The 14,290-nt window shown below is 55.1% G+C and overlaps 1 protein-coding gene across 1 annotated transcript in view; it reads left to right on the top strand.

Annotated features, from left to right (window-relative positions):
- LOC123371092 (C-type lectin domain family 4 member F-like) overlaps positions 1 to 10,376 on the top strand; it is an 83,173-nt gene extending 72,797 nt beyond the window's left edge. The window contains exon 7 of the mRNA XM_045018288.1: positions 9,968 to 10,376. Within this exon, the coding sequence (XP_044874223.1) occupies positions 9,968 to 10,118 (151 nt within the window). The 3' untranslated portion in view covers positions 10,119 to 10,376. The remainder of the gene's footprint in view (positions 1 to 9,967) is intronic.
- The last annotated feature ends 3,914 nt before the right edge of the window (positions 10,377 to 14,290 follow it).

The following is a 14,290-nucleotide window of genomic DNA, read 5'->3' as shown; positions in this document are numbered from 1 at the left end:
AAGGGCACAGGGGGAGAGATGGGAGTCCCTGCACGGCATCCCAGCCTCCTGCCGGGCAGCGCAGTGCCATGGGCTGGCCATAAAAGCCAGCCAGGCTCCCCCTCCCCAGCTCACTGCCACCATCAGCCTCTCCCAGGAGGAGATCACCAGGGTCGAATCCTCACAGCCCCCATCTCTGGGGACCAGCTCCCTCTCATCCCCCCATTTCACAGTGACACCTCCTTTCCTTACCCTCTGCCCCTTCCCTGCCCGAGCACACGCGTCTAACCGTGAGCAGGGGCAGGGAGATGTAGCTGTGTTAGCAGAGAAGGGTTTTCCCCAGGGCTCGGGGACGGGGAGGGAACCTGTTCCTCCAAGGACAAGGAGCAAATGGAGTTGAAAGTGCTGAGATAAGGACCAGGCTGTTTTCCTAAAGCTCCCAGCACAAGGGGCCCCTCTCAGTACTTTGGCTGGGTGACTGGGAAACAAAATGGCAGATGAAATTCAATGTTGATAAATGCAAAGTAACGCACATTGGAAAACATAATCCCAACTGTACTTATAACACGATGGGGTCTGAATTAGCTGTTTCCACTCAAGAGAGGGATCTTGGAGTCATTGTGGACAGTTCTCTGAAAACATCCACTCAATGTGCAGCTGCTTCAAAAAAGCGAACAGAATGTTCGGCATCATTAAGAAAGGGACAGAAAATATCATATTGCCTCTATATAAATCAATAGTACGCCCACATCTTGAATACTGCGTGCAGATGTGGCCGCCCCATCTCAAAAATATATATTGAAATTGGAAAACGACTAAGGGGGGATACGCCTGAGATCTTTAAAATCATGACTGGTGTGGAGAAAGTACATACGGAAGTGTTCTTTACTCCTTCACATAACAAAAGAACTAGGGGCCACCAAGTGAAATTAATAGACAGCAGGTTTAAAACAAACAAAAAGAAGTATTTCTTCACAAAATGCACAGTCAACCTGTGGAACTCCTTGCCAGAGGATATTGTGAAGGCCAAGACCATAACTGAGTTCAAAGAAGAACTAGATAAGTTCATGGCCGATAGGTCCATCAATGGCTGTTAGCCAGGATGGGCAGGGATGGTGTCCTTAACCTCTTTGCCAGAAGCTGGGAATGGGCGACTGGAAATGGATCACTCGATAATTGCCTTGTTCTGTTCATTCCCTCTGGGGCACCTGGCACTGGTCTAGATGGACATTTGGTCTGACCCAGTCTGGCCGTTCTCATGTTTGGTTGTACAGGTATCAGCTGAACAAGGGCCTATTTATCCCCTTTGGTTTCAGTGCAATCCAGATGCCATGTGGAAGCTGTTCTGGATTTGAACACATGAAAGATGCCCGGAAGGGTCAGGAGACAGGCAGGGAGATGGGGCTGATGGAAGTGGAGGGTGCGGGTGAGGATATGAGGTTCAGTAGGCAGCTGCAGCTCCGCACCGAGCTCAGCTAGGCTCCCTGCTGCGACAAAGGAAAAGCTGGATATGAGTCAGCAGTGTGCACTTGTTGCCAAGAAGGCTAACGGCATTTTGGGCTGTATAAGTAGGGGCATTGCCAGCAGATCGAGGGATGTGATCATTCCCCTCTATTAGACATTGGTGAGGCCTCATCTGGAGTACTGTGTCCAGTTTTGGGCCCCACACTACAAGAAGGATGTGGAAAAATTGGAAAGAGTCCAGCGGAGGGCAACAAAAATGATTAGGGGGCTGAAGCACATGACTTACGAGGAGAGGCTGAGGGAACTGGGATTGTTTAGTCTGCAGAAGAAAAGAGTGAGGGGGGATTTGATAGCAGCCTTCAACTCCCTGAAAGGGGGTTCCAAAGAGGACGGTGTCACGGAGTCCCCGGGTGATGCTCTGGAACTGCTCCCCACAAAGCCAGTCAGGACTTTGGGGAGCCTCCTCTCCCATGGAGCAGACTGTCTGCAGGGCAAGAAGCTCACACGGCTTCACCTCCTGGGTCTCTTCTGGGAGCATGTAGCATATGCCCCTTTGTGCGCTTCCCACGCAAGTCTGCCCAGGCAGGTGTGAGGAAGTGGGAATGTTCCGGCTGTGTGATGTGAATGCTGAGAGGGGAGTATTGACCTGGGAAGGTTGCAGGGGAGTTGTGCTGGGACTGGCTGCACTGGGGAAGGGAGATACCTGAGACCCCAGGAGGGGAGTTGGAGGCCAGCTGACACCTCTGCCCTGGACACTGGACAAAGGACAGAGGCTGGGGGAGGAGCCGGGGGGAGGCTGAGTGAGAGGCTGGGGGGAGTTTCAGTTTGGGAGCTGGCTGGGAAATGGAGGGGAGCCCCGACGGGGCTTGGGCTTCCCAACGGGGCTGTGGCCTCCCTGGGGCCCACAGATGGACCTAACTACAGGGAGTCCTGTTGTCTGTACCGGCAAGACCTGTTTTGGACTCTGTTCCTGTTGTCTAAATAAACCTTCTGCTTTACTGGCTGGCTGAGAGTCATGGTGAATTGCAGGAAGCCGGGGGTACCGGGCCCGGACTCCCCCACACTCTGTGACAGCAGGGTTCTGGGGAAGCCAGAGGGTCCTGCACACACCCCCACTTTTCAGTTAGACGTGACTCTGAGCCAGCCAGTAAAACAGAGGTTTAGTTGCTAGGTGACAGAGTGTCCGGTTAGAAACTGAGGCACCCACACAGTATTCAGAGGAAACATTAAGAACAGCCCCATTTTGTCACATCTCTCCCCTCTTCGAGACCGAACTGAGCGAGGTCACTTTAGCCAGTGACCTGGGGAAGTTTGAACCCAGCAACGCTTCCATGGGTGCCCCAGCATCTCTCCCATTCCTTGGGGTGAGTTACACCAGGACAGTCCAGTGTCACCCCCTCCCGTGGGTCTGTTGTGCTTGATGGCGCTTGCAGGCTGCATGTGGGAAGGTTCATGCATCCCGGGCCCTTTTGCCACCCCGATACCCCTGGGGTTTAAACTGGGATTGGGTCTTTTCCCAGAGCTCCAGTTTGGAGGGCTGCAATTTGGGCTCTCTTGGTTAACAGCCCCCAGCTTGACCGTGGCCACCCTCTGAACAGGTGTGTCTGTTCCCAGCAGCTTGGCCTCAGCCCCTTGCATTTGATGCCGCCACGTCGGAGGAGAGTGGTCAGTATACACAGTAAAGCGCTGAACAAAATGATACAGCTGCAGCTTTCCAAGGGCCTGCACCAGGGCTGGGCATTTTTTTTTTTGAGGCCACATAGTTCTGCTTTTGGGGTGGCTGTTTTTTGTAGTTCCACTTCATCACAGATGGACCTAGACTGTTCTCAGTGGTGGCAGATGACAGAACAAGGAGCAATGGTCTCAAGTTGCAGTGGGGGAGGTTTAGGTTGGATATTAGGAAACACTATTTCACTAGGAGGGTGGTGAAGCACTGGAATGGGTTCCCTAGGGAGGTGGTGGAATCGCCTTCCTTAGAGGTTTTTAAGGTCAGGCTTGACAAAGCCCTGGCTGGGATGATTTAGTTTGGAATTGGTCCTGCTTTGAGCAGGGGGTTGGACTAGATACCTCCTGAGGTCCCTTCCAACCCTGATATTCTGTGATTCTATGAACAGATAAGGAAAAATGTAGTGTGCGCTCAGTGACAGAGAAGCTCCTCCCAGAATCTGTTTCAGGAAAGGCTGCAGTACATTAGTGAGAGGCAGCTTCACCCTTTGGTTAGCGTGAGAGAAGCCATGGGGGAGCGGCCTGAGCTAATGGCTGAGGCCCAGATCAGACAGGGAGGGGGTGCGGCAGGCTGAGACTTTCAGGGAGAGGAGAATCTGACAGTCTTGTGTCTCCAAGCAGCTGCCGTTCACCTTGGGGAGACCAAATCCAGGGCACACCGAGCACACTTACTTCTGTCTACACATAGATCCTGGCTCGAATGCAGCTCTCGTCTTCTCCCTTTAATGTGCAGGGGAGACACAGTCTTCGGACTTTGCCCTGTGATTCGCCCCTTGGCTGCCTTGCAGGGAGGAGCCCAGCATCCTGGGGATGGGTTATCAGACAGGGATGCTGTAGAAAGGCCCTTCTGAGCACACTGCTGCTGTCAGCCCCACTTTTCTCCTGCAAAGAATCATTTCCCCTCATTTCACTGCCTCGTTGAGTTCATATTTCATAAGTTGTTTCAGGTTCCTTTCCGCACTTAGAAATACTCCTTTCGGCCTGGACTTCACAAGCCCTAAACGTCCCTCTCAAGAAATGCTTAGGCAGCGGGGAAATCCTGCTCCCAGATCTCTCTCACAGGACACCTGCCTGGCACTAGAGTCACTCCTGATTTAGGGAGGGTCGCTTTCACATTCGAGTTCCGGTCGGTTCTGACCTTATTTGGCCTCATTCCGCTGTTGCTGTTAACCACAGTCAGGGACTAGGAGGCTGAGCAGGTATTGGAATTGGGGGTGGAGTTTCCTCGGTCAGTGGTATTTGAGCTGTAACTTTCCATGGATACGTTTCTTCTTCTCCTTCAAGGAAACCCTCCCAAGACATTGGTCCCTTGGCGGCACAGGGCAGGGGGCATCGTCACTGCTGTCCTTCTCCTCCTGGGTCTGGCCCTGGCCACGTCCCTCCTTGCTGTGACGCTTCTATGTAAGTTCAACTGCAGCTCCAAGCCCAACGTTTGCCAACTTCCATACAGGCCAGCTGGCTCGACTGGCGGGGGGGGGGAGGGCGGGGGAACATATTTCAGCAGAATATCAACCACGTTTCCAGTCTGTCCCTCCAAATAAATCTCCTGCTCCAGGGAGTTCGAATGGAGCTGTAAGATCTTGCCCTGCTGGTTTGATACTGGCACAAACTTTCTAAGTCTAATGATGGCCCAGCACTGGCACAGGTCACCAGGGGAGGCTGTGGAATCCCCATCACGGGAGGTTTTTAAGGACAGGTTAGACAACCACCTGTCAGGGATGGTCTGGGTGAACTTCATCCTGCCTGAGCATCACCTCAGGACTTCAGATCACATGTGGCAGCCCCACATGCTCAACCTGCGCCCTGAGGGTCACGCTGGGTCCGTTCCTGACCACATATCACCAGCACGAGCCTCAGACCCAGGCGTCCTCATGGCACCATTGAAATGCCCTACGGAGAGACCGGACGGCCCAGTGGTTCGGGCGCTTGTCTGTGGCTCAGACTGCTGGGTTTATTTCCCTGCTCTGCCAAAGAGTCCCTGCCCTGGAGCCAGCGAACAGAGCTGAAAGCAGGGAGCTGGAGTGGAGAGCTCTTGGAGGAGAGGGGAGACAAGCCCCTGTTCCTTAGGAGCAGTGAGTGGCAAAGACGACTGGTGCCTCCCCGTGCTGGGGGGCCACGATATAAAGGGGAGGATACGTGACCGCCCCACGTGTCTCCTCTGCCCAGCGACCCCCGTGCCCAGCCCACGGCCACCATGCACTCCCTGCCCTGCCAGAGTTACCTGCGGGGGGCTCTGTCCTTCTCCCGCCACGCCTCCCCCAGCACATTCGGACAGTCTCCCTGGCAGCCAGGCCAGGGCGAGGAGCAGGAGGGAGCCGCGTCTCATGAGGCTGAAGCCGGCCGCTCCAGGTCCCTGCTCTGTGACATACACCAGGAGAGAGCCCTGAACGGGGCCTTGGCTGTGCCGGTTTCCCTCCTCGGGAGGGAAGCTGTCCAAGATTAAAATAAAAGACGACATAGAGAACAGCCTCGCGCTCGGAGCATGTTCCTTCTCTGCGCGTGGCTGGTCTCCAGCCACAGTTCGGTTCGGTCACTGACCTGCAGACGTGTGATTTCTAGATCTCCGGGCACAGAGCAAGCTGCAAGCGGTTGAAGAAGCGGTGCAGAAGCTCCAAGTCTCTCTGCAGCCTGACAACGCCTCGGACGCGTCAGCAAAGGGTTCAGACAGTAAGTCGCAGGACGAGGGTCTTAGGCATCAGGGTCAGTTCCCCTCACCTGGCCTGGAAGATGAGCATTCTCCTGCCTACAGGGATGGTGGGTGCCTGGCATCCTCCTGCTCCTCTCCATAGACTTCCCTGCCAGAAGGGCCCATCCCCCATCTAACGAGCTGCTGCTCTGCACCTTCCTCTGCCAGCGGAGGCTCTGTTCCCAGGGACGGGTGGCTGCTCCAGGCTCCCTCCTAGCTCCCTTCCTGGCAGTGGCAGGCTGGCTGCATCCGCCCCATGCTCCTGCGCAGGATGCCTAGTGGTCACCATCTTCCGTCCTTTCACTGTTGCTCCCTTCGCTCCATAGTTTTCGCCTTGGCCCCTGTATTGTCAGGGTTGCATTGGCGGGAAAGACGGATGCGGCTCATGAGACACACAGGGCCGAATTCAGACCCTGGTGTAATGCAGGACGTCAGTGGAGCTGCACTCGTGGGTCTCCATTTGCCCCCCAGTCCCTGAGCCCTCCCTATGCAGCACCAATAATTTGGGTACCTGCCACAGTCCCATTGCTGGAGGCAGAGCGCCCCCTTGTGGCCACGTCTCACAGCTGTCTGTCTGTCTGGCACAGGGCTGCACATACAAACCCGTCCATGGATCAGGTTATTCAGCGTCCAGTCAGAAAATGGGCCTGAACTAAACCCCGGCACAGAACTCGCCTGAACGCTGGGCTGTTCAAAATCCCGGCCTGGAGCCCAGGGCCAGGGCTCGGGGCCATGGATGTTCTTGCAGCCCCAGCTCTGCCCCATGCTGCAGGGGACCCGCTCACAGCTCACAAGGGGGGAGCGATTGGGAAGAGGTGGCTGGGGAGATTGGGGGGACAGGGCTAGAATTCAGGAGAGCTGGGGTCAATTCCCAGCTCTGCTGCAAACTTCCTGTGTGATCTTGGGCACCTCTCCCTGCACCTAAGTTCCCCTGCAGGAAAATCATCCTTTATTTCTCCCACCTCGCGTCTATTTTGACTGTGAGCTGTTGAGAGCAGGGACTGTCCCCTCCTATCCGTACAGCGCCTGGCACACAGGGGCCTGCAGGTGCTTCTCTACTGCACGTGCTGATAATCAAGTGTTCTGCATCTCCACTGACGTCGCTGTGACTTTCTTCTAGGTCTGCAGCTATTGGATGAAGCACAGGCAGGAGTCCGGCTGCTGAAAGCCCAGCTGGGTAACGTCAGTGCAGCATATGGAGAAATCCAGATCCGGCTGGACATCAGTGCAGCGCGAGCAGCAGTGCAAGGTCGCTGCAGTAAGTACTAGCTGCAGTGCTGGCTGGTGCCGTTTCTGCTGGTGCTGAGGATGAACGGAGGATTTCAGGCTCCCAGGCTGACAACGCAGGAACTTTCTCCAGCACCGAGTTCTCTTCCATTAAAGATGACCTGTGGCTGCACCTAGGTCCACACCATGGTGATCGGTGTGGAGTTAAATTACACCCTAGTCCTCGTTAGCCTAATGGGAGCACCCAGCTGTCACTTCTTCTTAGATGCTCCAAACCAGTCAGGTCACAGGCAGAAAGTGACCCTGGCATTTCAGCGTATGGGGCGTTACCTTTCAGAACCATCCCTGAGCCAGCGCCCCCGGCAGGGTGTTGGGGGAGGTGCCAAAGTGCAAAGACCCGAGACCTTCACCACTTATGATCAATGAAAATTGTTGATGCAAAACCAGGTGATCTTCCACCTTGGGCAGCTACATTCCCCATCCTGAACTCCCCCTGCCAGCTCAGCTGAACAGTAAGTCTCCCCTTTCCCGTTACAGCCGTGCTGCTCTGCACTGGGACCAGCACCCATGCTCCAGCCCAGATGCAGCTGCATTTCACTGCTGGGGGAGTGACCCCGTGGTGTCTGCTTTCTGCAGCGCTCTTTGGCATCCATCACGTGGCCACAAAAGTTACTTATTGTGATGCTGGAGAATCAGGATTCAGAAGCTCCCTGGGCTGGGGGCAGCTGAAGGGAAGGGGAAATGCAGCACTAGAAACCCTGAGCTCCCTGCTTGTGTCCCTGTGACTTTAGCCCGGGTGTCTCACCTCAGTGCCTGCTCCTAGGTGACGTGCTGAAATTGTTCTCCGGACGCTGGAGGTTTTACGGTGGGAACTTCTATTACTTTTCACAAGGAAAAAAGTCGTGGGACGAGGCCGAACAGTTCTGTGTAAATAGGAAATTACACCTGACCTCTGTCTCTTCCCAGGCGGAACAGGTGAGCGCAGGAAGCTCCTAGGGGCTTGGATAATGGGTCAGTGCCTTGTTTCATACCAGAAGGAGGTGGGAGGGGGCAGCTGAGGTTCCAATTCTGTGATGTGCCTTTTGGTGAACTATCGGAGAGGATGCGAAGCCTTAGTACCTGACTCAGGGCATTCACCCATCAGTTTAAAAGCAGAGATGGGCAGAGGAACAGAGCAAGGATCTGGGGTGCCAGGGGGAGGTGGGGAGATTTGGAGTCAGGCTCATTTCTGATTTTCACTACTTCGAACGTAGCATTTCCTGCAAACCCAATGGCCTTTCCCAGTGAGGGCCCCTTTGATCCCTCTCCCCAGGTCTGAGCTCCAGCTGGACAATCTAGAAGCCTGTATCTGGAAGGATTGTGTGCAAGGGGGCATGCACCTCTCAGAGAATCCTCTCTCCCCACGTGCCCACTGCAGCCCTCACCCCAGGCCTCTGCAGCAGTTTTGGAGGAGGAAAATCCCACCCTCCGGCAGGGCCAGACTTTGCACCCAGTCCTCTGCTCTGAGCTTTGCCTCCTGCAAGGGCAGGGGGCTGGTGTGAACTCTGAGGTGCCCGTCAGTACCTGCCGCAGCCCAGCTCTGAGGGGGCCGTGGGGGGAGTGTTCTGAGACAGGTCCCTGCTGTTAGCCCCAGGCAGATACAGATGCAGACACAGACACAGAGCTGCTCCAGGGCTCCCTCAGGGTCTCCCAGCTACTCACTGTCAGCGTTGGGGGCAGGACACCACGTCTCCCGCTGCCCAGTGCCCTGCTCACACCACCAGACGCCCTTTCCTCTCCCCCAAAATCTGTTCAGCCCAGGCAGCTGCGGCTGCATCCTGCAGCCTCTCTTGGGTGACCTGCACATGCTGCAAACTGTGTTGTGCAGGAGTTTCTCTCCAACGAGACCCAGGGAGAAGCTCACTGGATTGGACTCACCGACCGGGAGACAGAAGACAGCTGGCGCTGGGCGGATGGCACAGAATACAGAGCAGACGCAAGCAGGGGGTGAGTAAAGCTTGAGAGACGTGATTATTTATTACACGTTTGGTCACAAGCTCTTTCGGGCAGCGTCTGTGCGGCCCCTGGTGTCTATGCAGCACCCGGCACAGTGGGCCCGATCCTGAGGGAGGCCCCCGGGCGCTGCCATGACAGCAATGAATCCTCTCAGGAATTTCTGCTAATGCCCCTTTGCTTAGAGCAGGAGCCTCAACACGGAGTGTGTGTTCAGTGCCCACTGAGACCCAGGGCCAGAGCCTCCCCTGGGGTAACTCAGCATTGACTGGAATGAACCACAGGGATTTACACCAGCTGAGGATCTGGCCCCAAGTCGACTCAGTGCAGCCAGGGGAGTCTGGAGTGAGCGGCAGGTTCCCGCTCTCCTTGGGAGTGCGCTGCGCTCTCCCCTCGGTCAGGCTGGGCACGGGGAGGCTGTGGGGCCGGGGGCATGGCCGGAGCCAGCTGCAGTCGGTGCAGTGACCTCAGGGGGCTGTGGGCGAGGCCCATAAGCAGGGCCAGGGAGAAGTTAATGCCTGACCCCCGCTGCCCTCTCTTCCCGTTCCTGCGTTCCCATCCCGGGGGTGCCTGGGACGTGCTGTGCCACCTGCTCTGGTTCTGGGCACTGAAATCGGAGTTGCTGCTGCTCAGCATTTGGAGCCACACACTGACTTTGGCTCTTTGCTGGCCTGTCAGGCGCAGGGCAGGTGCTACCCCCGGCCGTCAGAAGCCCTTCGTTACCATGGCCACAAGAGCTGTGGAGAACTCTGAGGGGTGGCCGGAGGGTGAATCGCTTCACAGCGTCACTGCTGGGTGTCTTGGTCCCCTGCCAACAACAGAGTCCACAGAGCAGAACTGAGCTCGGGAATTGGCTGTGGTTCTCCCCTGAGACATTAACACTCTGATCCGTAGGTTCTGGGCGGAGAATGAGCCAAACAATTACAATCCGGAGACAGATGGTGGAGAAGACTGTGTTCACACCCAGCCAAGAAAGCAGAATTTGTGGAATGATTACAAGTGCACTCAGCCTTTCCGGTGGATTTGTAAGCAGGCCCATGGATAGGCTGGGCTGTGACATGCAGGTCCCAGCACCTCAGAAAGCCCCTTAATTTCCAAGCTATGGAGCATGTTTTCCAGCCACCTGCCGATGAGGAGCCCTGTGCACTGGAGGGGGCCGCATGGGATGTGCATCGCAGGGATGCTTTGTCTTGCTGTGATATTTCTGGCTGTAGCAGAGAGAGCTGCCCTTATGCCGCTCAGTGTGGCTGGCTCTGTAATTTGTATGTTTCCAGGTCTGTCACTGAATATTTCCTTGGATGGTGGAGTTATTGTTTCACAATCACCCAATAAATAATGATTTTCTTGACTTCTGGTAGTCAGATCTGTTCATGATGACAACAGCACCTCCGTTATTACCCTCTTTGATTATAATGTCAGGGTTATTTCTGAGGCTGTGGATGGCATTGCGTTCTGCACGACTTAGGTTATGAGGCAAGCAATGTTGGTTTTCCACAATTTCTGCCTGTGCATGTCGGCAGAAGCATTCTATGCATAGGTCCAGACTGTCATTGTGACCCTCAGGAGTCTACCGGAAGGAGGCTGCCAGACAACTCTCCAATACCAAATTCTACAGGCCACCTTCCTCAGATCCCACTGAGGAATATACTAAGAAACTGCACCATCTACTCAGGACACTCCCTACATTAACACCGGAACAAATCAACACACCCTTAGAGCCCCGACCGGGGTTATTCTACCTGCTACCCAAGATCCACAAACCTGGAAATCCTGGACACCCCATCATCTCTGGCACTGGCACTCTCACTGAAAGACTGTCCGGATATGTGGACTCTCTACTCAGACCCTATGCCACCAGCACTCCCAGCTATCTCCATGACACCACTGATTTCCTGAGAAAACTACAATGCATCGGTGATCTCCCAGAAAACACCATCCTAGCCACCATGGATGTGGAGGCGCTCTACACAAACATCCCACACACAGATGAAATACAAGCTGTCAGGAACAGTATCCCTGATGATGACACAGAACAATTTGTTGCTGAGCTCTGTGACTTTATCCTCACACACAACTATTTCAAATTTGGTGACAATATATATCTCCAGATCAGTGGCACCACTATGGGGACCCGCATGTCCCCACAATATGGCAACATTTTTATGGCTAACCTGGAACAACGCTTCCTCAGCTCCCATCCACTCACGTCCCTTCTGTACCTACGCTACATTGACGACATCTTCATCATCTGGACCCATGGGAAGGAGACTCTGGAAAAATTCCACCACGATTTCAACAGCTTCCACCCCACCATCAACCCCAGCCTGGACCAATCTACACGGGAGGTCCACTTTCTAGACACCACTATGCAAATAAGGGACGGTCACATTAACACCACCCTATACCGAAAACCCACCGACCGCTATGCCTACCTTCATCCCTCCAGCTTCCACCCCGGCCACACCACATGATCCATTGACTACAGCAGGGGTCGGCAACCTTTCAGAAGTACTGTGCCGAGTCTTCATTTATTCACTCTAGTTGAAGGTTTCGCGTGCCAGTAATACATTTTAACATTTTTAGATGGTCTCTTTCTATAAGTCTATACTATATAACTAAACTCTTGTTGTATGTAAAGTAAACAAGGTTTTCAAAATGTTTAAGAAGCACCATTTAAAATTAAATTAAAATGCTGATCTTATGCCGCCGGCCTGCTCAGCTCGCTGCCAGCCTGGGGTTCTGTTCATCTAGGCTGGCAGCGGGCTGAGCAGGGCCTGCGGCCGGGACCCCAGACCTGGGGGGGTTCAGGGCAGAAGGCTGAGTGTGGGGGGAGTTCAGGGCAGAGGGATGGGGCTGAGTGTGTGGCGGGGGTCAGGGCAGAGGGCTTGGTGTGGGGGGGGTTCAGGGCAGAGGGCTGGGGGTGTGTTGGGGTGGGAGGGTTCATGGCAGAGGGCTGAGGCATGCGGGGGTTTCAGGGCAGAGGGCTGGGGTGATCGGCTCGTGGGGGTGCTCCCAGCCCCTGCCCTGAGCGGCTCAGGGCAGGGGGCTGGAAGGGACGTGCCCTGTTCCACCCCCTTCCCCCAGGCTGCGTCCCTACGGAGCTGTGTACACGCTGCCGCTCTTCCCCCTCCCCCTGGCAAGGGCCATCAGCTGATCAGCGCAGGGACGGGGGGGGGCAGGAAAGCACCACGCTGGGGGAAGAAGCGGGGGAGGGGGAAGCTTGGCTGCCGCAGGACCAATCTTTTGTCTCCTGCCGCCGCAGGGGAGAGCGGTGGGCGGGGGGGCTGAGTGGGGCGGGGGGCCGGGATAGCGGCAGGCATCTGCGTGCCACTCAAAATCGGCTTGTGTGCCGTGTTCGGCACGGGTTGCCGACCCCTGGTCTACAGCCAAGCACTGAGGTACAACCGTATCTGCTCCAACTCCTCAGACAGAGACCAGCACCTACAAGATCTTCACCAAACGTTCTCAAAACTACGATACCCGCACGAGGTGTCACGGACTCACAGATCAGGCCCACTCGAGGCCCCGTGCGGTCTGTGGGGGGTGCCCCTTTCAGTGCGACAGCCCTTCTCGGGGGTCTACTCTCTCTCGGGGTCAGGGCCCTCCACCTCCTGCAGCCGCACCTCTCTGAGCCTCAGCACGTCTGTCTCTGCCGTGGGCCCCCTCAGGGAGTCCATGTGCTCTGGACCCCTGGGGCCTCCACCAACCAAATGGGTTGATCCCCCACCCCCGCCCTGTTCTCTAGCCCGGAGCGACTCTCAGCCAGTGTAACACAGGAGGGTTTATTGAGAGTTGGACACAGCACAGGAAACTCTCAGGGCCTCAGGCCTGGCCTCCCTCAGCCCAGCACATCCCAGTATCCCTGCATCCAGGGGGGCTCTGCCTGCTTCCCCTCTCCAGCCCCGAGCCCCCCTGCTTCCCAGCTGGGCCTCCAATATCCCTGGCCCCAAGCCCCCTCTGTCCATTGTCTTCTCTCCAGGGTCGTAAACAGGAAGGCCTGGGTTTCCTCTCCTCTCAGCCCCCCTCTGGCTGGAACCAGCTGGTCAGGTCACCGGGGTCCTCTCTTTGCAGCCCATTGTCTTCCCACTGGCCAGAACTGGCTGTGTCTCCTGAGCTGGGTCTCCGGGTCACCAGATCACCGGTCGCTGGGGTCTCCATCCTCCAGGCCATCGGCCGGGGTCCCGAGTCCCTCTCCGGTCCTCTGTAATAACAAACTCCCTCTCTCCTTACCTCGTTAAACCAGTAACACCCGGTTACACAGAGTCCCAACTCCCATGCATGCAAACCACTGGAAAACCCAGAAAAGCCCAAGAAAACCCCCCACTTCATCACACGAGGAAATAAGGAAACAGATCAACAGAGCCAGACGTGTACCCAGAAGCCTCCTACTGCAAGACAAGCCCAAGAAAGAAACCAACAGAACTCCAGTGGCCACCACATATAGTCCCCAGCTAAAACCTCTCCAACGCATCATCAGTGATCTAGAACCCATCCTGGACAATGATCCCTCACTTTCACAGGCCTTGGGAGGCAGGCCAGTCCTCGCCCACAGACAACCTCCAACCTGGAGCATATCTACACCAGCGACACCATCACAGGGCCTAACCAGATCAGCCACACCATCACCAGTTCATTCACCTGCACGTCCACCAATGTAATATATGCCATCATATGGCAGCAATGCCCCTCTGCTATGTACATCAGCCAAACTGGACAGTCCCTACGGAAAAGGATAAATGGACACAAGTCAGATATCAGGAATGGCAATATACAAAAACCTGTAGGAGACACTTCAAACTCCCTGGCCACACAATAGCAGATTTAAAGGTAGCCATCCTGCAGCAAAAAAACTTCAGGACCAGACTTCAAAGAGAAACTGCTGAGCTTCAGTTCATCTGCAAATTTGACACCATCAGCTCAGGATTAAACAAAGACTGTGAATGGCTAGCCAGCTACAAAAGCAGTTTCTGCTCTCTTGGTGTTCTCACCTCAACTGCTAGAAGAAGACCTCATCCTCCCTGGTTGAACTAACAACTTCGTTATTGCCTGCATATTTATACCTGCCTATGGAAATTTCCATTACATGTGTCTGACAAAGTGGGTATTCACCCACGAAAGCTCATGCTCCAATACGTCTGTTAGTCTATAAGGTGCCACAGGATTCTTTTATCAGAGGGGTAGCCGTGTTAGTCTGGTTCTGTAGAAGCAGCAAAGAAT

Source organism: Mauremys mutica, chromosome 5 (assembly GCF_020497125.1).
Source record: "Mauremys mutica isolate MM-2020 ecotype Southern chromosome 5, ASM2049712v1, whole genome shotgun sequence".
In the NCBI taxonomy this organism is placed as follows: Eukaryota; Metazoa; Chordata; order Testudines; family Geoemydidae; genus Mauremys; species Mauremys mutica.
Note: the sequence above shows the minus strand (reverse complement) of the source record. Positions and strands in the feature narration are given on the sequence as shown.